General features: G+C 47.5%; 1 protein-coding gene across 2 annotated transcripts in view; it reads left to right on the plus strand.

Moving 5' to 3' along the window:
• Positions 1 to 22,334, plus strand: part of LOC140393710 (AMP deaminase 2-like) — a 190,094-nt gene that overhangs the window by 10,987 nt on the left and 156,773 nt on the right. The window contains exon 1 of one of the 2 annotated variants that reach the window (XM_072480019.1): positions 17,868 to 18,065. The exons of the other annotated variant lie outside the window; for it this stretch is intronic. Coding sequence (XP_072336120.1) covers positions 17,981 to 18,065 — 85 coding nt within the window. The 5' untranslated portion in view covers positions 17,868 to 17,980. Of the gene's footprint in view, positions 1 to 17,867; positions 18,066 to 22,334 lie in introns of those variants that run through there. 2 annotated transcript variants of the gene reach the window in all.

A 22,334-nucleotide genomic window follows, 5' to 3' on the forward strand; every position in this document is an offset into this window, starting at 1 on the left:
ATTGGCCATGATAAATTGCCCTTAGTGTCCAAAGGGGTTGAGTGGGGTTATTGGGTTACGGGGATAGGATGGAAGTGAGGGCTTAAGTGGGTCGGTGCAGACGCGATGGGCCGAATGGCCTCCTTCTACACTGTATGTCCTATGTTCTATCTGGGAGTCCAGGAGGAGAAAGAGGCAGATGTTCTGGCCTTTGCCTCCCTGGTAGCCCGGAGACGAATATTATTAGCTTGGAGGGACTCAAAGCCCCCGAAGTCGGAGACCTGGTTAACCGACATGGCGAGCTTTCTCGGCCTACAGAAGATTAAGTTCGCCTTGAGAGGATCATTGTTAGGGTTCGCCCGGAGGTGGCAAACATTCATCGACTTCTTCGCGGAGAATTAATCGTCAGCGGGGGTGGGGTGGGGGGACTAGGGAGCGTAGAATAGGGGGTTAATTAGGCGAGTCTTGGGAGAGATGGGAGTCGGTGTTTGCACTATGTTTATTGTTCTTTGTACATTGTTTTTATACTGTTGCTGTTTGAAATGCCAAAAATTGTTTGGTAAAAAAAAAACCTAAGGGCTGACGTAGTCTTCCTTCAAAAGACACACCTGAGGGAGAAGGACTGACTGACTGAGGGTAAGGAAGAGCTGGATAGGACAGATTTACCAAGTGGTATGAGGGCGAGGGTAGTCGCCATACTGTTTAATAAAAGGACCAAGTTTACAGCGACAAACACTGGGCATGCTGGGTGGTCACAAACATGCCCCTGGCATGTTTTAATATAATAGGACCACATGCAAATAGTCAAACAGTACGGGTTGTGGTAACCGATTACTGGAGGCCCAATGTTAATATGCCTCGTAGCTGTATACATGTTTCCTATGTATTCATATCTGATTACTCAGTTTTCCCTTTCGTCATTTTATTTTTCTGTTTGCGTATTTTTTATTCTTTTGCCTTTATGCAATGTTGTTGCAATCAAATAACAAAGAACAAAGAAATGTACAGCACAGGAACAGGCCCTTCGGCCCTCCAAGCCCGTGCCGACCATACTGCCCGACTAAACTACAATCTTCTACACTTCCTGGGTCCGTATCCTTCTATTCCCATCCTATTCATATATTTGTCAAGATGCCCCTTAAATGTCCCTATCGTCCCTGCCTCCACTACCTCCTCCGGTAGTGAGTTCCAGGCACCCACTACCCTCTGCGTAAAAAACTTGCCTCGTACATCTACTCTAAACTTTGCCCCTCTCACCTTAAACCTATGCCCCCTAGTAATTGACCCCTCTACCCTGGGGAAAAGCCTCTGACTATCCACTCTGTCTATGCCCCTCATAATTTTGTATACCTCTATCAGGTCGCCCCTCAACCTCCTTCGTTCCAGTGAGAACAAACCGAGTTTATTCAATCGCTCCTCATAGCTTATGCCCTCCATACCAGGCAACATTCTGGTAAATCTCTTCTGCACCCTCTCTAAAGCCTCCACATCCTTCTGGTAGTGTGGCGACCAGAATTGAACACTATACTCCAAGTGTGGCCTAACTAATGTTCTATACAGCTGCAACATGACTTGCCAATTCTTATACTCAATGCCCCGGCCAATGAAGGCAAGCATGCCGTATGCCTTCTTGACTACCTTCTCCACCTGTGTAGCCCCTTTCAGTGATCTGTGGACCTGTACTCCTAGATCTCTTTGACTTTCAATACTCTTGAGGGTTCTACCATTCACTGTATATTCCCTACCTGCATTAGCCCTTCCAAAATGCATTACCTCACATTTGTCCAGGTTAAACTCCATCTGCCATCTCTCCGCCCAAGTCTCCAGACAATCTAAATCCTGCTGTATCCTCAGACAGTCCTCATCGCTATCCGCAATTCCACCAACCTTTGTGTCGTCTGCAAACTTACTAATCAGACCAGTTACATTTTCCTCCAAATCATTTATATATACTACAAAGAGCAAAGGTCCCAGCACTGATCCCTGTGGAACACCACTGGTCACAGCCCTCCAATTAGAAAAGCATCCCTCCATTGCTACCCTCTGCCTTCTATGGCCTAGCCAGTTCTGTATCCACCTTGCCAGTTCACCCCTGATCCCGTGTGACTTCACCTTTTGTACTAGTCTACCATGAGGGACCTTGTCAAAGGCCTTACTGAAGTCCATATAGACAACATCTACTGCCCTACCTGCATCAATCATCTTAGTGACCTCCTCGAAAAACTCTATCAAGTTAGTGAGACACGACCTCCCCTTCACAAAACCGTGCTGCCTCTCACTAATACGTCCATTTGCTTCCAAATGGGAGTAGATCCTGTCTCGAAGAATTCTCTCCAGTAATTTCCCTACCACTGAAGTAAGGCTCACCGGCCTGTAGTTCCCGGGATTATCCCTGCCACCCTTCTTAAACAGAGGAACAACATTGGCTATTCTCCAGTCCTCCGGGACATCCCCTGAAGACAGCGAGGATCCAAAGATTTCTGTCAAGGCCTCAGCAATTTCCTCTCCAGCCTCCTTCAGTATTCTGGGGTAGATCCCATCCGGCCCTGGGGACTTATCTACCTTAATATTTTTTAAGACACCCAACACCTCGTCTTTTTGGATCACAATGTGACCCAGGCTATCTACACCCCCTTCTCCAGACTCAACATCTACCAATTCCTTCTCTTTGGTGAATACTGATGCAAAGTATTCATTTAGTACCTCGCCCATTTCCTCTGGCTCCACACATAGATTCCCTTGCCTATCCTTCAGTGGGCCAACCCTTTCCCTGGCTACCCTCTTGCTTTTTATGTAAGTGTAAAAAGCCTTGGGATTTTCCTTAACCCTATTTGCCAATGACTTTTCATGACCCCTTCTAGCCCTCCTGACTCCCTGCTTAAGTTCCTTCCTACTTTCCTTATATGCCACACAGGCTTCGTCTGTTCCCAGCCTTTTAGCCCTGACAAATGCCTCCTTTTTCTTTTTGACGAGGCCTACAATATCATTCGTCATCCAAGGTTCCCGAAAATTGCCGTATTTGTCTTTCTTCCTCACAGGAACATGCCTGTCCTGTATTCCTATCAACTGACACTTGAAAGCCTCCCACATGTCAGATGTTGATTTGCCCTCAAACATCCGCCCCCAATCTATGCTCTTCAGTTCCCGCCTAATATTGTTATAATTAGCCTTCCCCCAATTTAGCACATTCATCCTCGGACCACTCTTATCCTTGTCCACCAGTACTTTAAAACTTACTGAATTGTGGTCACTGTTACCGAAATGCTCCCCTACTGAAACATCTACCACCTGGCCGGGCTCATTCCCCAATACCAGGTCCAGTACCGCCTCTTCCCTAGTTGGACTGTTTACATATTGTTTTAAGAAGCCCTCCTGGATGCTCCTTACAAACTCTGCCCCGTCTAAGCCCCTGGCACTAAGTGAGTCCCAGTCAATATTGGGGAAGTTGAAGTCTCCCATCACCACAACCCTGTTGTTTTTACTCTTTTCCAAAATCTGTCTACCTATCTGCTCCTCTATCTCCCGCTGGCTGTTGGGAGGCCTGTAGTATACCCCCAACATTGTGACTGCACCCTTCTTATTCCTGATCTCTACCCATATAGCCTCACTGCCCTCTGAGGTGTCCTCTCGCTGTATAGCTGTGATACTCTCCTGAACAAGTAGCGCAACTCCGCCTCCCCTTTTACATCCCCCTCTATCCCGCCTGAAACATCTAAAACCTGGAACGTTTAGCTGCCAATCCTGCCCTTCCCTCAACCAGGTCTCTGTAATGGCAACAACATCATAGTTCCAAGTAGTAATCCAAGCTCTAAGTTCATCTGCCTTACCCGTAATGCTCCTTGCATTAAAACATATGCACTTCAGGCCACCAGACCCGCTGTGTTCAGCAACTTCTCCCCGTCTGCTCTGCCTCAGAGCCACACTGTCCATATTCCCTAGTTCTCCCTCAACGCTCTCACCTTCTGACCTATTGCTCCCGTGCCCACCCCCCTGCCATACTAGTTTAAACCCTCCCGTGTGACACTAGCAAATCTCGCGGCCAGGATATTTATGCCTCTCCGGTTTAGATGCAACCCGTCCATCTTATACAGGTCACACCTGCCCCGGAAGAGCTCCCAGTGGTCCAGATAACCGAAACCCTCCCTCCTACACCAGCTGTTTAGCCACGTGTTTGTCTGCTCTATCTTCCTATTTCTAGCCTCACTGGCACGTGGCACAGGGAGTAATCCCGAGATTACAACCCTCGAGGTCCTGTCTTTTAACTTTCTGCCTAGCTCCCTGAACTCCTGCTGCAGGACCTCATGCCTCTTCCTGCCTATGTCGTTAGTACCAATATGTACAACGACCTCTACCTGTTTGCCCTCCCCCTTCAGGATTCCCTCTACCCGTTCGGAGACATCCTGGACCCTGGCACCAGGGAGGCAACATACCATCCTGGAGTCTCTTTCACGTCCACAGAAGCGCCTATCTGTTCCCCTGACTATAGAGTCCCCTATAACTATTACTCTTCTGCGCTTTGACCCTCCCTTCTGAACTTCAGAGCCAGCCGTGGTGCCACTGCTCTGGCTGCTGCTGTTTTCCCCTGATAGGCTATCCCCCCCGACAGTATCCAAAGGGGTATATCTGTTCGAGAGGGGGACAACCACAGGGGATTCCTGCACTGACTGCCTGCCCTTTCTGGTGGTCACCCATTTCTCTGCCTGCACCTTGGGTGTGACCACACTTACATAACTGCGATCTATGACGCTTTCCGCCACCTGCATGCTCCTAAGTGCATCCAATTGCTGCTCCAACCGAACCATGCGGTCTGTGAGGAGCTGCAGTTGGGTGCACTTTCTGCAGATGAAGCCATCCAGGACGCTGGAAGCCTCCCGGACCTGCCACATCTCACAGTCAGAGCACAGCACCCCTCTAACTGACATTGCGTCAATTAATTAAAATTAAAATTTGTCTTTTTTTTTTTAATAAATACTTTTTTTTTTTTTAAATTACAAAGTTACTGTCAACTATCTGTTTCCTAGCACTAGATTTCTAATAGAAATGCGATAGCTAACTATAATATCCTCCGATCTCTGGCTTAGATATCCTCTAAATTATAATTAAGTTATTATGTTTAATTAGTTCCCAAATAGTCAAAAAAATTTAGGTTAGAATCCCAATGTAAAAAAACGATAAAAATATTATTTAACGAGTAAGCGCAAGCTTCGCACGTGGTCGGACTTTTCTGCCGCTGTGAGCAGCAGTGCTAACCACTGTGCCACAATAACTAAAGTATTGCCATCTGTTGGGCAGCACAGTAGCATTGTGGATAGCACAATTGCTTCACAGCTCCAGGCTCCCAGGTTCGATTCCGGCTGCTGTGCGTGCGTAGGTTTCCTCCGGGTGCTCCGGTTTCCTCCCACAGTCCAAAGATGTGCAGGTTAGGTGGATTGGCCATGACAAATTGCCCTTGATGTCCAAAAATTGCCCTTACTGTTGGGTGGGGTTACTGGGGTATGGGGATAGGGAGGAGGTGTTGACCTTGGGTAGGGTGCTCTTTCCAAGACCCGGTGCAGACTCGATGGGTCGAATGGCCTCCTTCTGCACTGTAAATTCTATGATAATCTATGAACATTACATTGGCTTGAAGTGAATAGTACTGCTTGGGTTGTGTTGCTTTCTGGAGAAAAAAGTATATGAAGCAAAATGCTTTGCATGTCATTCGGGGTGGGGGGGCGGGGGGGGGCATTCAATCTTGTATCTTATAGTTTGAAGAGGTGGCAAAAATAGGGAGGATGCCAAAATAATTTTCAAAGAAAATGTTGTTGGTTTCAGTCACAGCGGATGAATCATCAAAAAGGTAACCCATTACTGCCTGGGAGGGTGGATGAGCAAGAGATAACATGAAGGGTTGGGGAAACTGGCACGTACGGGAGATGGCCAGTGTACAAAGCTGTGTAAATATATCATTTTGCCATGTATATATATCTTGCTCTGCGCGATTTCTCATTTTTTTTTGTTACGGGGGGTTATTGTTTGTAAGGGAGAAAAATTGTGTTAAAAAACTTTAATAAATATATTTTTTTAAAAAGATAACCCATTGCACAATGGGTCACGGCAAGATTATGGTAATTTCTCAGGGTGGCTCAATCTATTGCCATGGAAACAATGTCAACGTATTGCTCCATATTTACTTCAGAGAGGGAGAGAGAGAAGTGTGTGCAGGATTTATTTGTACAGAATGAGACATTGTAACAGTTCTAAATTATAGTCTTTGTGCAAGATGCTTTATTTTTCTCCGCCTCCTCCACTTTCATCCGCCATTTACCGAGCTGGTTTCAGAATCTTAACATGGCAGCCATTTTGTCACCCAGTAAGAAACCAAATATAAGGTGGTTTGGAGGTTGGTGCTTGAAGAATGCATATCGCCCAGGATACCAAAACAAGGATACCAAGATGGCGCCGGAACGTGGCGACTCTCTGGAAGCTCTCCCAAACAGATCGCTTATCCATCTTCTCCAATAACCTGACCTGTAGCAACAGATGACAGATGGAGCCTCTGTTTAAAGGCCGCCACCTCTGAACATACATCACGGTCTCAAAACTGCAACGGGACTGACAGGTACTCTTCTAGTTTGGAGGTAATGGCTAAGCCAAGCAGACATTATAACATTGAAATACTTTGTTTCTATCTGATGGCTCAAAGTAAATGCATTTTGCAGCACAGTAGAAGGCCACACGGCTCTAAGAGAACTGTCCATTGAGTCCCAAAACCCTGCCCTTCCCAAAGATCTTTTATAAATTTAATTTTCAAAGATTTATCAACTTCTCTTTCAAAGCTGTTATGAATTCTGCTTCCACCACTCTGCCCAGTGACCCTCAGGATTGCTAAAAATCCTGGTGGTGGATTCACCGCTGCTCGCAGCAGAGTTCCTGATGTGGCGGAGAATCGCACGTTGGACAAAAAAAACAGGATTGACGCCTGATGCTGCGATCCCCCGGCGGTGGCGGCGAGCTACACGCCCTGTGCCAACCCGATTCGCCGCTCCTCCGTGATGCTCCAGCTCTCCCGAACAGGATTTACGCAGGTGTGGATTGGTGCAAGTGTTTTCCAGCGTCTCTCACGCGGTGGACCCCGCAGTGGGTCAAGGGGGTAAGCATGTAATGTAGGTGTCCCCAAGGTATTCGGAGGACGCCCTCCTCCCCCTCCCTACACATTGCAATACCAGAGACCCCCCCCCCCATATCCGAGACCTCCCCCCACCATATCTGAGACCACCCCCATATCAGAGACCCCCCCCCCCCCATATCAGAAACACCACTGTTATTTCACAGAAAACCAAAACACATCACAAGACTTTCAACCTCCTTAGACCCGTTGATCTGTGAGGTTTCTATTCACTTTCAAAGATAAATAGTTTTTAGTGCACCGCAATGACAGGGGAACAGCATCCTGACATCTAGGTGTCTGGAGTATTTATTTTAATCTCTCTTCATGCTTGAATGAATCTCAAGTACCCTACTCTGAACCGAACCACAATGTTTCTCAACATATAGCTAGGGTTAACAGGTCATCACCACATCAAAAGCAGTTCTTTCTGCCAAGTGAAAGCACCTATTGTTTATAAACATTGGTTAGGTTCACAGCGGGGCAGGGGTCTCTGATATTGAGGTTGTTTCTGGTATCGGGGTGCCTCTGATATGGGCGTCTGATGCGGGTCTTTGATGGGGGTTTGAAAACATCGTATGGATCTCCTAACCTTCACTGATCTAATGAAAACGCTCCAGTTCCCCTAGATTCAGTTACAGGCCTTGTGTGAGGAGCCTTGGCTAAGAATCAATTAGTGCAGCGGTGCACTGGCAAACTTCCACGGTTTCAGGGTTGCCTTTCCCGCAAAAATTGTAGGAATCATTCTACTTCCAATCCTGACCAGACATCTTGGGAAAAATCATAGTTGAACTGCATTTTCTGCAAATATATATGATATTGGTTGATCGGCAATACAACACTGCACTTGTTAAACTTTCACCCAATGATTCTTTCACCATGTCCATTATTCTAAATGGAGCACACTCGTAATATCACACGAGGCATAGCGTCATGCAGGCCTACAGCACAGAAAAGGCCCATCGCGTCTGCGCCGGTCAAAAACAACCGCCTAACTATTCTAATCCCATTTTCCAGCATTTGGTCTTGGCCTTGTATGCCTTGGCATCGCAAGTGCGCATCTAAATACTTCTTAAATATTATAAAGGCCCCTGCCTCCACCACCCTTTCAAGCAGTGAGTTCCAGTCTCAGACATCACTGGTGATGTGGGACCTTGCTAGTGGCAAGCTCAACTTGCAAAATGGTGATGGGGTGAAGCTACAGGTGGTGAGTCACCATCATGTCCCAGCTTCCGAAGGCAACACAAAGCCTTTTTGTTCGATCTGACATACAAGAAACTTATAAATGGAATAGTCTGTCACGTTTTACATTTTTACAGCATTTAGATCATATTTAACCTAATATGCTGCTCATAATTTCTCAAATTGCTCAAACCACGTAACAGACCTGATGTACTGAGGATATTTGACCTTAAGTACTAATCAGACATTTGCAGCCTCACAAAAAGTTGGAAGGACGTGTTCAACACTTGACACACCTCATTATGTTCACAGTACATACGTTTCACTTGCTACCCGTGGTGCTTTTCTGAAATCGTGCCTGCCTTGGCATCACAAGAGCACATCTAAATACTTCCTAAATATTATGAGGGTCTCTGCCTCCACCACCCTCTCAAGCAATGAGTCCCAGACAAGACATCACTGATGATGTGGGACCTTCAGCTGCACATTCCTAGGTATATACATCACCAACAATCTGTCCTGGTTCACCCACATCGATGCTACGACCAAGAAAGCACAACAGCGCCTATACTTCCTCAGGAAACTAAGGGAATTCGGCATGTCCACATGAACTCTTACCAATTTTTACAGATGCACCATAGAAAACATCCTATCTGGCTGCATCACAGCCTGGGTATGGCAACTGCTCGGCCCAAGACCGTAAGAAACTACAGAGAATGGTGAACACCGCTCAGTCCATCACACAAACTCGCCTCCCATCCATTGACTCTGTCTGCACCTCCTGCTGCCTTGGGAAAGCGGGCAGCAGAATCAAAGACCCCTCCCATCTGGGTTATTCTCTCTTCCAACGTCTTCTATTAGGCAGGAGGAACAAAGTCTGAGAACATACATTTACAGGTTCAAAAACAGCTTTTTCCCCGCTGTTACCAGACTCCTGCATGACCTTCTTATGGACTGAACTGTAGTCGCTCTTCAGAAGGTGTCGGTGGCTGCCTTCCTGAACCTTTGCAGTCCTTCAGGTGTAGGTACACCCATTGTGCTGTTAGGGAGGGGGTTCCAGGATTTTGTCCCAGCGACAGCGAAAGAACGGTGATATATTTCAAAGTGACTTGGAGGGGAACCTCCAGGTGGGGGGGGTTCCCAGGTATCTGCTGCTCTTGTCCTTCTAGATGGTAGTGGTCGTGGGTTTGGAAGGTGCTGTCTAAGGAACTTTGGCGAGTTACTGCAGTGCATTTTGTAGATGGTACACACGGCTGCCACTGTTCGTCGGTGATGGAGGGTTTGAATGTTTGTGGAAGGGGGCGAAATCAAGCGGGCTACTTTGTTCTGGATGGTGTCGAGCTTCTTGAGTGCTGTTGGAGCTGCACTCATCCAAGCAAGTGGAGAGTATTTCATTACACGCCTGACTTGTACCTTGTAGATGGTTGACAGGCTTTGGGGAGTCAGGAGGTGAGTTATTTGCTGTATGATTCCTAGCCTTTGACCTGTTCTGGTCGCATATCTTCTCTACTGAGTGGTACTACACTCCGTATGTTTCACCCGATGCCGGTGTCTATATATTTACTTTGTGTATTTAAGTATGTCCTATGTTTTTTCATGTATAGAACAATCTGTCTGGACTGTACGCAGAACAATACTTTCAATGTACCTCGGTTCATGTGACAATAAATCAAATCCAAATCTTCATGATTATAGCCAGAATGTGGCCACATGAAAATTAAATTTGATCAGCATTTTATGCTGTGAAATCCTCGTGCTCACTGAAGCATATGCCATTAGTAAATGACCACAAGGGTAGGAGTAGGCCATTCAGCCCCTCGAGCCAGCTCCGCCATTCAATACGATCATGGCCGATCTCATCTCGGCCTCAACTCCACTTCCTGCCTGTCTCCGAGGTGAACTATTTTAGAAATAAAACACAAGTTTTAAATACATATAACACATGGAAAATAAATAATTTTGAGTACAAAACTTCATTGGATACCAGAAGCATATTTTTAAAGTAATATTTGTTTTACAAGGATTTATGAATAGGCAATATTGAAAGGCACAGATACAACTAAACTAAGAACATAAAATGGTGAAAGTATGCAGCAGTTCTATGCATAGCTGAAAAAGAAAAAGTTCATATTTAGCATTATGATAATTTGAGTTCTGACAACAGAAAATGACATTATTTTTTTCTAGATGCTAGTATTTTTGTTTTTGTACACTTTTGAGTAATTGTATAGGCAATGAGTCATAATGTTTGACATTGACAGCCTTGGAATCCCAAGGGGAACATTTTTGAGGGCAAAGCTTACCTAAGTGCTGACGAATAGTCAAACATGTTGAAGAATTGGGAGTTCTCTTAACCCTCAAAAGTGTCACGTTATTACCCTTCGTTCTTTGTTTTGAGGCAAAACTAAATAATTCTATTAAACCCTGTATTTTATTTCTCAACTAACATGAACAAAACCAATTGTATAATTGATTTCATCTGCTGATGTGAAGGACTTGCTGTGCACAAAATGGCGACTATTTACCAAAACAACAGCAGGAGTATTGATTATGAAGCACATTGAGGGTGTGAAATCCATCATAAAAATTAAAGCTTATCATAAAAAATGAGTGATCAGCATGGAATTGGCATAACTTTAATTCAACCATGCATTATTTGATCTTCATTGACATGCACATCATTCTATAATTTCAATGAAAATGCCAACATTGCAACTTTGTTGGAGAATTTATCACCAGGATTCCCCCCCCCCCCCCCCCCCCCCCCCCCCCCCCCCCGGCATTTTTATAAATTTGAGCAAATTGTTTTTCAGCTGTTTTGGTAAACTTTGGTTTGTCATGCCCAGAGAGCTTCCTAGCTTGTCGATAATCTATTTTGAGAAGTTAGCATTCTATTTTTCCCCATCTATTCTTGAGTCACATCAAAAGAATTATTGACCTTTATGCTGGCAACTTAAGAACATAAGGATTAGATGCAAGAGTACGCAATTCAGTCCCTCGAGCCTGTTCCGCCATTCAATACGATCGGCTGTAACTCCATTTTCCTGCCTGTTCTCCATACCCCTTTAACCCATTACAAATTAAAAATCTGACTGTCTCCTCAAATTTACTCAATGTCCCAGCATCCACTGCACTCGGGGGTCGTGAATTAATTTCTCCTCATCTCCGTTTTAAATCTGCTATCCCTTATCCTAAAACCATGACCTTGCGTTCTCAATTGCCCCACAAGAGGAAACATCCTCTCTACGTCTACCTTGCCAATCCCCTTTATCGTCTTAGATCGCCTCCCATTCTTCTACAGGCCTAAACCGCTCGTCTCTCTTCCAAAGGCACATCCCTCATCTCTGGAATCAATTTAGCAAACTTGGCTGTCACCCTCCAGAAATTCTCAAATGGTAATGAGTTATCATTACTAGCTGTATTAACATGCTCACTTAGCTGATAGACTAGATGAACAGTGAAATGATTCGAAAGACAGGACTATTAGATCTAGATTCCACATCCCAAGCAGTCGTCTGGACATAAATAAAAGCCAATTACTGTGGATGTTGGAATCTGAAACATAAACAGAAAATGCTGGACAATGGGTGGCACGGTAGCGCAGTGGTTAGCACTGTTCCTTCACAGCTCCGGGGTCCCAGGTTCGATTCCCGGCTTGGGTCACTGTCTGTGTGAAGTCTGTACGTTCTCCCCGTGTCTGCGTGGGTTTCCTCCGGGTGCTCCGGTTTCCTCCCACAAGTCCCGAAAGACGTGCTTGTTCGGTGAATTGGACATTCTGAATTCTCCCTCCGTGTACCCGAACAGGTGCCGGAGTGTGGTGACGAGGGGATTTTCACAGTAACCTCATTGCAGTGTTAATGTAAGCCTACTTGTGACAATAATAAAGATTATCTTGGCCGGTCTGACAGCATCCGTGGAGAGAGAGAGAAGGGGGCCAACCTTTCGAGTCTGGATGACTCTTTGTCAAAGTCTTCTGGACAATTGAGTTACTGTCCCAAGTGCATTCCTTTTTTAAAAATAATATTTTACCAGGTATTTGAAATTTTTTATAACCGTAACAAAAACAATGACATCAACATGGTAAAATAACCCCCCCCCCACCCCCAACCCAATCTTCACACGCCTCAACCATACAACAACAATCCACCCCCCCCCCTTGGAATACTGCATCTGCTGACATTTTTCATTTTCCCTGAGAAAGTCGCCGAACGGCTGCCACCTCCGGGTGAACCCTAACATTGACCCTCTTAAGGCAAACTTTATTTTCTCAAGACTGAGAAACCCAGCCATGTCACTAACCCAGGTCTCTACACTCGGGGCTTCGAGTCCCTCCACATTAATAAGATCCGTCTCCGGGCTACCAGGGAGGCAAAGGCCAGGACGTCGGCCTCTTTCGCCCCCTGAACTCCCGGATCTTCCGACACTTCAAAGATCGCTACCTCCGGACTCGGCACCACCCGTGAGCACCGTCGACATTGCCTTAGCAAAACCCTGCCAAAACCCTCTCAGCTTCGGGCATGCCCAAAACATGTGGACATGATTGCTGGGCTTCCCGCACACCTATCCTCTACCCCGAAAAACTTGCTCATCCTAGCCACTGTCGTGTGTGCCTGGTGAGGGCAGCACGGTAGCCTAGTGGTTAGCACAGCTGCCTCACGGCGCCGAGGTCCCAGGTTCGATCCCGGCTCTGGGTCACTGTCAGTGTGGGGTGTGCACATTCTCCCCGTGACTGCGTGGGTTTCGTCCCCACAACCCAAAGATGTGCAGGTTATGTGGATTGGTTACGCTAAATTGCCCCTTAACTGGAAGAAAAATGAATTGGGTACACTACAAATACCTAAAACCATTCCCTGCTGGCAATTTAAATTTATCCTCCAAAGCTTTGCAGCTGGGAAAGCTTCCATCTATAAATAGATCCCCCATCCTTCTAATTCCTGCCCTCTGCCAGCTCCGGAACCCGCCATCTAGCCTACCCGGTACAAACCTGTAGTTGTTATAAATCTGGGTCCAAATCTCTCATATCTCCTCCAATGCCCCTAGATGCTCAGAGCTGCCACTAACACCAGACTTGCGGAGTATTGGGCCGACAAGAACAGCAGAGGTGCTATTACCAATGCTCCCAGACTGCTGTCTTTACATGACGCCGCCTCCATCCGCTCCCATGCCGACCCCTCCCCCACTACCCACTTCCTAATGATGGCTATATTAGCCGCTCAGTAGTAATTGCAGAAGTTCGGCAGCGCCAACCCACCGCCCCCCCGACTGCGCTCCAGCAACACTTTCTTCACTCGTGAGGTTTTACTCGCCCACACAAAGCCCAAAATAATCTTATTCACCCGCTTGAAAAAGGCCTTCGGGGTGAAGATGGGGAGGCACTGAAAGACAAACAGAAATCTGGGGGGGACCGTCATTTTCACGGTCTGTACCCTCCCTGCCAGTGATAGCGGGAGCATGTCCCATCTCTTAAAGTCCCCTTCCATTTGTTCTACCAACCGGGATAGATTTAACTTGTGTATTACCTCCCATTTCCAGGCCACCTGGATTCCCAGATATCGAAAGCTCTTCCCTACCATTCTAAGCGGCAGCTCTCCCAGTCTCTTCTCCTGCCCTCTTGCCTGGATCGCAAACATCTCGCTTTTCCCCATGTTCAATTTATGCCCCGAAAAATTGCCAAATTCCCCCAAGGTTCGCATTACATCCCCCATCCCCTCCAACAGGTCTGAAATGTTCAAGAGCAGGTCACCTGCGTAGAGCGAGACCCTGTGCTGCACCCCCCCCCCCCCGCCTACCCCTCCCCCTCCCCCTCCCCCTCCCCCTCCCCCTCCCCCTCCCCCTCCCCCTCCCCCTCCCCCTCCCCCTCCCCCTCTTCCTCTTCCTCTTCCTCTTCCTCTTCCTCTTCCTCCCCCTCCCCGAACCAGCCCTTTCCAGTTCCTAGAGGCTCTTAACACCATGGCCAATGGCTCGATGGCCAGAGCAAACAGTAACGGGGAGAGGGGGCACCCTTGCCTCGTCCCTCGGTGTAGTTCAAAATATCCCGCCCTCAGTTGGTTCGTACACACACTCGCTACTGGTTCCCGATAGCAACCGCACCCAGTCAATAAAGCCCTCATCAAACCCAAACCTTCCCAGCTCCACCCGATCAAAAGCATCTCCGCATCCATCGCTACCACCACCTCCTCTCCTCTGAGGGCATCATAATAACATTTAGAAATCTTCGAACATTGGCCTTGAGTTGCCTGCCCTTAACAAATCCCGTCTGGTCTTCCCCTATCACTCCCGGGACACAGTCCTCTATCCTTGTGGCCAGTATTTTAACCAGCAGTTTGGCATCCACATTCAGTAGAGAAATCGGCCTGTATGACCCGCATTGCTCCGGGTCCTTCTCCCGTTTCGAGATCAATGAAATCGAGGCCTGCGACATTGTTGGGGGGAGGACTCCCATCTCTCTTGCTTCGTTAAATGTCCTCACCAGCAGTGGGCTCAATATCTCTGAAAACGTCTGAGAGAATTCCACCGGGAAGCCGTCAGGCCCCGGGGCCTTGCCCAACTGCATGCCCTCCAGCCCCTTGATTATTTCCTCAATCTCACTTGGGGCTCCCAGCCCCTCCACCAGGTCCTTCTCCACCCTCGGGTACCTCAACTGATCCAGAAATTACCTCATCCCCTCCACCCCAGCCGGAGGTTCCGACTCTCATAATTTACTATAAAAGTCCTCGTTCACCCCCGCTGGGTCCAGGACAGTATTACCGTCTCTACTCTTTATTTTACCTATCTCCCTGGCCGCCTGTCTTTTCCTGAGCTGGTGCGCCAACATTCTGCTTGCCTTTTCCCCGTACTCATAGATCGCCCCCCTTGCCTTCCTCAACTGTTCCACTGCTTTCCCTGTGGTCAACAGCCCAAACTCCACCGCTCCCTCAGTAGCCCCGCGTCCGGGGCCTCCGAGTATCTCCTGTCCACCTGGAGTGTCTCCTCCACTAATCTATCCCTCTCAGCCCGTTCCACCTTTTCTCTGTGGGTCCGTATCGAGATTAATTCCCCTCTGACTACTGCCTTCAAAGCTTCCCAGACTGTCGCTGCAGAGACCTCCCCCGTGTCATTTGTTTCCTGGTAGTTCTGGATGGACGTGTTAACCCGCCCACAGACCGCCTCGTCCACTAGCAACCCCACATCCAGTCTCCACAGCGGGCGTTACCCTCTCTCCACATGAACCCGTAGATCCACCCAGTGCGGGACATGATTCGACACTGCAATTGCCGAGTACTCAGTATCCACCGCCTTTGGTATTAGCGCCCTGTTCAGAACAAAAAAGTTGATGCGAGATTATACCTTGTGGACATGTGAAAAAAAGGAAAACTCCTTCATCCTCGGCCGTGCAAACCCCCATGGGTCTACTCCCCCATCTGTTCCATAAAGCCCTTCAATTCCTTTGCCGCAGCCAGCCTCCACCCTGTCCTGGATTTTGACCGGTCCAATTCCAGATCAATGACTGCGTTGAAGTCCCCTCCCATGATCAGGTTATGTGATTCTAAGTCTGGGATCTACCTAACACCCGCCTCATAAATTTCACGTCGTCCCAATTTGGAGCATATATGTTTACAAGTACCACTCGCACCCCCTCCAGCTTCCCACTCACCATTATGTACCTATCCCCCTTGTCTGACACGATTCTTCTTAACACCTGTCCACCCCCCACTGGGCTTCTGAGAGTCAGCTGACCCATGCTGACTCGATAGCTCCCGCCCCTGGCAGCAAGCAGTCTGTCTCCCTGTTGTACTCTCCTCTCTCACCCCCACATGAATAAACATTTTAAAAGCATCATATTCCCCAGTAAACAAACAAAAAAAAAAGTGAAGAAACAATCACTTTAGAAAAATAGTCACCCAAAAAGCAGAACTAAATTCAAAGCCCATCCCCCCCCCTCCAACAATGCCCCTCCAAGACAGATCAACCTTTAACCATCCACACAGCGCATTATTTCACATCGAGCTACTTAAAGTTTTACAATCCAGCACCACAAATCACTGTCACAGTACTTCTCCAAGGCTTAAGTGTCTTTTAATTTGCCTCCAGCTTCATTTCTTTAATAAAGGTCCGTACTTCGTCTGGCGTTTCAAAGTAGAAGTCCCGTTCCTCATGTGTGACCCACAAGCGGGCTGGGTACAGCATCCCGAACTTCACCCCCTTCTTAAAGAGGGTCGTGTTTGCCCGATTGAACCCAGCTCGCATCTTGGCCAAATCCGCTCCCAGATCCTGATAAATGCGCAACTCAGTTCTCCCACTTGCTGCTCCGTTCTTTCTTGGCCCACCGCGAAACGTGCTCCTTGTCCTTGAAACGGTGAAAACGTACCACCATGGCCCACGGCGGTTCGTTCGCTCTGGGCTTCCTCGCGAGGGCTCTGTGCGCTCTGTCCAATTCCAGAGGCCCAGGGAACGCCCCAGCCCCCATCAACTTCTCCAACATGTCCGTCACATAAGCCCTTGCATCCGATCCCTCATTACCTTCAGGGAGGGCAACAATTGTGAGATTCTGCCTCCTGGACCTATTCTCCAGGCCCTCCAGCTTACCAAGTGCATTCCTCAAAGAACAAAGAAATGTACAGCACAGGAACAGGCCCTTTGGCCCTCCAAGCCCGTGCCGACCATGCTGCCCGACTAAACTACAATCTTCTACACTTCCTGGGTCCATATCCCCCTATTCCCATCCTATTCATGTATTTGTTAAGATGCCCCTTAAATATCACTATCGTCCCTGCTTCCACCACCTCCTCCAGTAGCGAGTTCCAGGCACCCACTACCCTCTCTGTAAAAAAACTTGCCTCGTACATCTACTCTAAACCTTGCCCCTCGCACCTTAAACCTATGCCCCCTAGTAATTGACCCCTCTGCCCTGGGGAAAAGCCTCTGACTATCCACTCTGTCTATGCCCCTCATAATTTTGTAGACCTCTATCAGGTCGCCCCTCAACCTCCGTCGTTCCAGTGAGAACAAACCGAGTTTATTCAACCTCTCCTCGTAGCTAATGCCCTCCATACCAGGCAACATTCTGGTAAATCTCTTCTGCACCCTCTCTAAAGCCTCCACATCCTTCTGGTAGTGTGGCGACCAGAATTGAACACTATAAATCCCCCTTTTTTTACACTTGTCTGTATTGTGTTGCCCGTCTGGCAAGGGGAATCTTTGCCAGGACAGGTGTTCCAAAACATGATGTTAGCACGCCAGGAATGCCTGTCACCATGTTCACTGAGGGAGGGTTTATTTTTAATATGGCATTTGAAGAATTACAGAAGGAAATAAAAGCCGAGGAGAATAGAGTTGTTTTTTCCATTACAGTTTGTGGCTCCAAAGCCCAACAATACAGATTGTTTAGGTTTAAAAAAAAAGTATTTTGGTGTTTATAATTAAATATTAGAAAGAGTTTTAATGATTGCCATCTGCCGGTGGATGAGCGGCTGGCACAGGCAGGCCTGGGCCCCGTTGCTAGGGGCAGCCGGCCCGCGGCCTTGCCGCCCGAGGCCGAGCCTGGGAGGCGCCGCGAGTGTCCGCGACTATCTGAGGGGGAGCGGCGGCAGCGTTGCGGGCAGCCCCATCAATCCGCCGCGTCAGGGAGCGGCGGCTTCCTCCCGCTCCTCCTCCCCTTCCTCTCAGTCGCCCGGCTCCCCGAGCGGAGACAACATGTCCGACCCCATCCCCATCCGCGCCAAGAAGCTGCGACCCCGGCTCCAGGGCAGGAGCAGCCTGCAGAACGCCGAGCCCGCAGGTGAGAGTCAGACTCGCCCCAATTTTTAATTTAAATTAAATCTTAATTCTCTCATTGATCCGACTGCATTGGTGAGGTTAGCCTTGCTCGAATCCCCCACTGCGTTTGTGTACTGCCAACCCCTTTCCTTTTTTGTTAAAGAAGTCTTTTTTTTCCTCCCCTCCTTTTTGGCTGCACAAATGTAAACAACATTTTGTTTTTGGCCACGCAAAGAGAATGGCAAGTGCTTGTTGATGCTGCTGATGCTCCCTGTTTACATGCAGCACACCTCAAAATGGTCAACGCACTGGTCCACGATTGAGGATCTACAATGGTGCACCTTGCCTCCTGTTTTCTTTTTTTGGTTACAGCCTTTGTTTGTGTTATTGTTGTGAGCCCCTTGCAACCCAAGGGCGGTGCAGGGAAGGTCAGTAATTTTGGTTGTTGGTTGGTATTGACCTAACCTTGGATGAATATCAAATTTGCTGTTTTTCTCTCCGGGCTTTTTTTCTTTTCCATGCTGTTGATATGTCTCAGTCGTGGGGTTGGGCAGTGGGCATAGATTGCTTTAGCGTTGTCATCTCTGCGCACCGTGAATGGGATCCGAAATTCAGTGTGAATATTGTACCATGAATTCTGATCCGTCAGCAGATTAAAGACGGTGTTCTCAATTAATGTTGCGCCGTCATCAAGCCGCTTAATAAAAACAACGACACGTCGCTACGAATAGATTTTTAAACCCACCAGATCGAATGAGGTTCAAAGTAAAATTGCTCCTTGTGAATGCTGTACTACTGTTGAATATTGAAGTACACAATTTAGATTTTCAAAAAACATTTCGGCCACGATAGTGGGTTTTCTCCGGTGCTCCGGTTTCTTCCCACTGTTTAAAGAAGAGCAGGTTAGGTGGATTGGCCATGCTGAAGAGCCCCTTTGTGTCCAAAAGGTTAGGTGTTGCTGGGTTACGGGGATAGGGTGGAGGCAAGGGCCGGTGCAGACTCGATTGGCTGAATGGCCTCCTGCACTGTAAATTCTATGATTCTATGAGAGTCGTATGAATAGGATGTCTGGCGATAGATTGGATGAAAAAGCAAAATACCACATATTCTGAAAACCTAAAATAAAGTGCTGGAACACTTGGGCCAAGTAGATGGAAAAATAGTTAAAATTTCACGTTTCTATATGTCTTTGCATTATGTAATGCATTCCTGGTTGTCAGTTCATATTTATTTAAACAATAACATTCATTTATATAGCAGTTTTAAATAGTAAAATATTCCTCGATACCGATCTCCACCCCGGCGACTGTCCTTTCCTCGGGCCCGCCGACCACGTCCAGGTGTGTGTGGGGAGTGAAGTATGTTTATTCAGCTTTAGCTTGTCAGCCTCCTGCCTGGCAACAAGGACCTGGCGAATCTGGCACCGTTTTTCATTGGCATCGATTGTGTTCTACGTGGCGCCGGTTCCAACCCTTAACGGTTGCTAAATCGGTCCCAGGTGCAGCGCCAGTTTTGCTGTAGGAGAAGTCCAGGAATCCTGCCCCTGCATCAACACTTAGTCTCAGGAACGGAGAGTCCTGCTGAATTTGTTTTAATGATGTTAGTTGAGGGAGTTAAACGTTGGTCAGTATATTGGGGAGAACTCACCTGCTCTTTGAATAGTGCCAAGGGATCCTTTACCCAAAGATGGCGGAAATGGTTTTAGTTTAATATTTCATCCCAAAGACAGCATCTTCAACAAAGTAGTGCACCCTCAATACTGCACTGAAGTGTCAGCCTAGATCATGTCCCTGGAGTCGGGTTTTAAAGTCGCAATCGTCTGGCACTGAGGTGAGATTGCTTCCCACGGAGGTATAGATGAAAATACCGAGTCTCTCACATCTTGATCCCCGGCACCAGAATTGTCTCATGCCTCACTTTAGTAAATGAAGGGCGCTCTCACGCTTTTGGTGACTAGAACTGGGTGGAGTATTCAAAATGGATTATTATCAGAGCGTTGCACAGTTTGATCATAACTGCCTTGGAACGTATCTTCTACGGTGTGGCCATGTAGTTCAATATTTTATTGACTTTGTTCCTCTATAATGGTTTGACATGTTTGGCATGAAACACCAAAGTTTCTCTTTAGTTCAACCTTGATGATTCCAGCGCTATGTGTTTTACTAATTTTTTTCATCCGAGGTGCAGTAATTGCGTGTAATGTGCAATTTGTGCTGTAATTTTGGACAGTTCTTTTTCAATGAATGGGTAACTATCTGAGCATTGCTCCAACCCACCCAGCCCCCAAAATGTAATCCCCCCCCCCCCCCCCCGAAAGACACTGATCAGTGCTGCTGTAATGGTTCTTCAGTTACAAGCCTTCCAACACTAATCTAATTGTCACTATTCACCTTGCATGAGAAGGGATAAAATCCTTGGGTGATGGCTGAACTAGATCCTCTGCTTCTCTGGCATTTGAATGCATCGGTTCAGTGCAGATCACCAGATAACCAATAGGGGTAGGAATCTGCTGGCCTTTCTCACCCTATAGCCTATTTAAGCCAGTTGTAGCATCTCTATTACCAGCCTGGCTGAGTTAGGTAGGTTAGGGATCACACCTAGGGCCTGCTGGTTTCTTTGGCTTCACGGATATAGGTTGAGGTGGTAGATTTCATAGAATTTACAGTGCAGAAGGAGGCCATTCGGCCCATCGAGTCTGCACCGACTCTTGGAAAGAGCACCCTACCCGAGGTCAACACCTCCACCCTATCCCCAGTAACCCCACCCAACACTAAGGGCAATTTAGCATGGCCAATCCACCTAACCTGTACATCTTTGGACTGTGGGAGGAAACCGGAGCACCCGGAGGAAACCCACGCACACACGGGGAGGATGTGCAGACTCCGCACAGACAGTGACCCAAGCCGGGATCGAACCTGGGACCCTGGAGCTGTGAAGCAATTGTGCTATCCACAATGCTACCGTGCTGCCCTAGAACTGAGATGAGGAGGAACTACTTCTCCCAGAGGGTGGTGAATTTGTGGAACTCGCTGCTGCATAGCACGGTGGAATCGGAATCATTAAATGGTTTCAAGAAAGAGATAGATATATTTCTGATTTTAAAAAACGGGTTAAAGGGATATGGGTAACAAACAGGTGGGGAGGTGGATTTGAGACCAGGAAGAGATCAGCCATGATCTGATTGAGTGGCGGAGCAGGCTCGAAGGGCTGAATTGCCTACTTCTGCTCCTAATTGCTTTGTTCCCAAGGTGTTTCAACAGGAGCTTGATCAAACAAAATTGACTCTGTGCCACCGCTATTAGGACAGATGACCAAAAGCTTGATCAAAGAGATCGGTTTTAAGGCATGTGGTAGAGAGAGGGGAAAGGGAGGGAATTCCAGAACGCAGGACTTAGGCGGCTGAAAGCACTGCCGCCAATAGTGGAGCAGTTAAAAGTGGAGGGAAATCAGAGACCGTTCACAAGGTCGATTTCTAGGATGAAGGAATGGTCATGCGAGGAAAGGTTGAGCATCTTGGACCTTTGGTCATTGGAGTTCGGAAGACTGGGACATGACCCTATTGGGAGATACAAGATTCTGAGTGGGCTTAACAGAGTAGATGCTGAGCGGATGTTTTACTTTGTTAGGAGATTTAGAACTCAGGGGCACAATTTCATCAAAATGATCTCTCCCCATTTAAGACCAAGATGAGGAGCAATTTATTTTCTCAAAGATTGTTATTGCTTAAAGTTCTCTGTCCCCCCGATGACTGAGTCATTGAATTCAAAGTTGAATTAGACAATTTATTGATCAACAAGAGAGTCGTGAGGTATGGGAGGAAGGCAGGTGAAGCTGATTGAATCAGCAACAATTTTATTGAATGGGCAGCACTGTAGCACAGTGGTTTGCACTGTTGCTTCACAGCGCCAGGGACCCAGGTTCAATTCCCGGCTTGGGTCACTGTGCAGAGTCTGCACGTTCTTTCCAGGTGCTCCGGTTTCCTCCCACAGTCCAAAGATTTGCAGATTACGTGGATTGGTCACACTAAATTGCCCCGTAATGTCCAAACGGTAGGTGGGTTGCTGGGTTACGGATATAGGGTGGAGGTGTGGGCTTAGGTAGGGTGCTCTTTCAGGGGTCGGTGTAGATTCGATGGGCCGAATGGCCTCCTTCTGCACTGTAAATTCTATGATTCTCTGAATGAAGCGCGCTCAAGGGGCCGAATGGCTTGCTCCTGTTATGTTTGTAAGTTTTATGGTCAACCACACCGAGAATTGACCACCCGTCGCACAATTCTTTTATCATAGTCCCT

The sequence above is a fragment of the Scyliorhinus torazame genome, chromosome 17 (genome assembly GCF_047496885.1).
Source record: "Scyliorhinus torazame isolate Kashiwa2021f chromosome 17, sScyTor2.1, whole genome shotgun sequence".
NCBI lineage: Eukaryota > Metazoa > Chordata > Chondrichthyes > Carcharhiniformes > Scyliorhinidae > Scyliorhinus > Scyliorhinus torazame.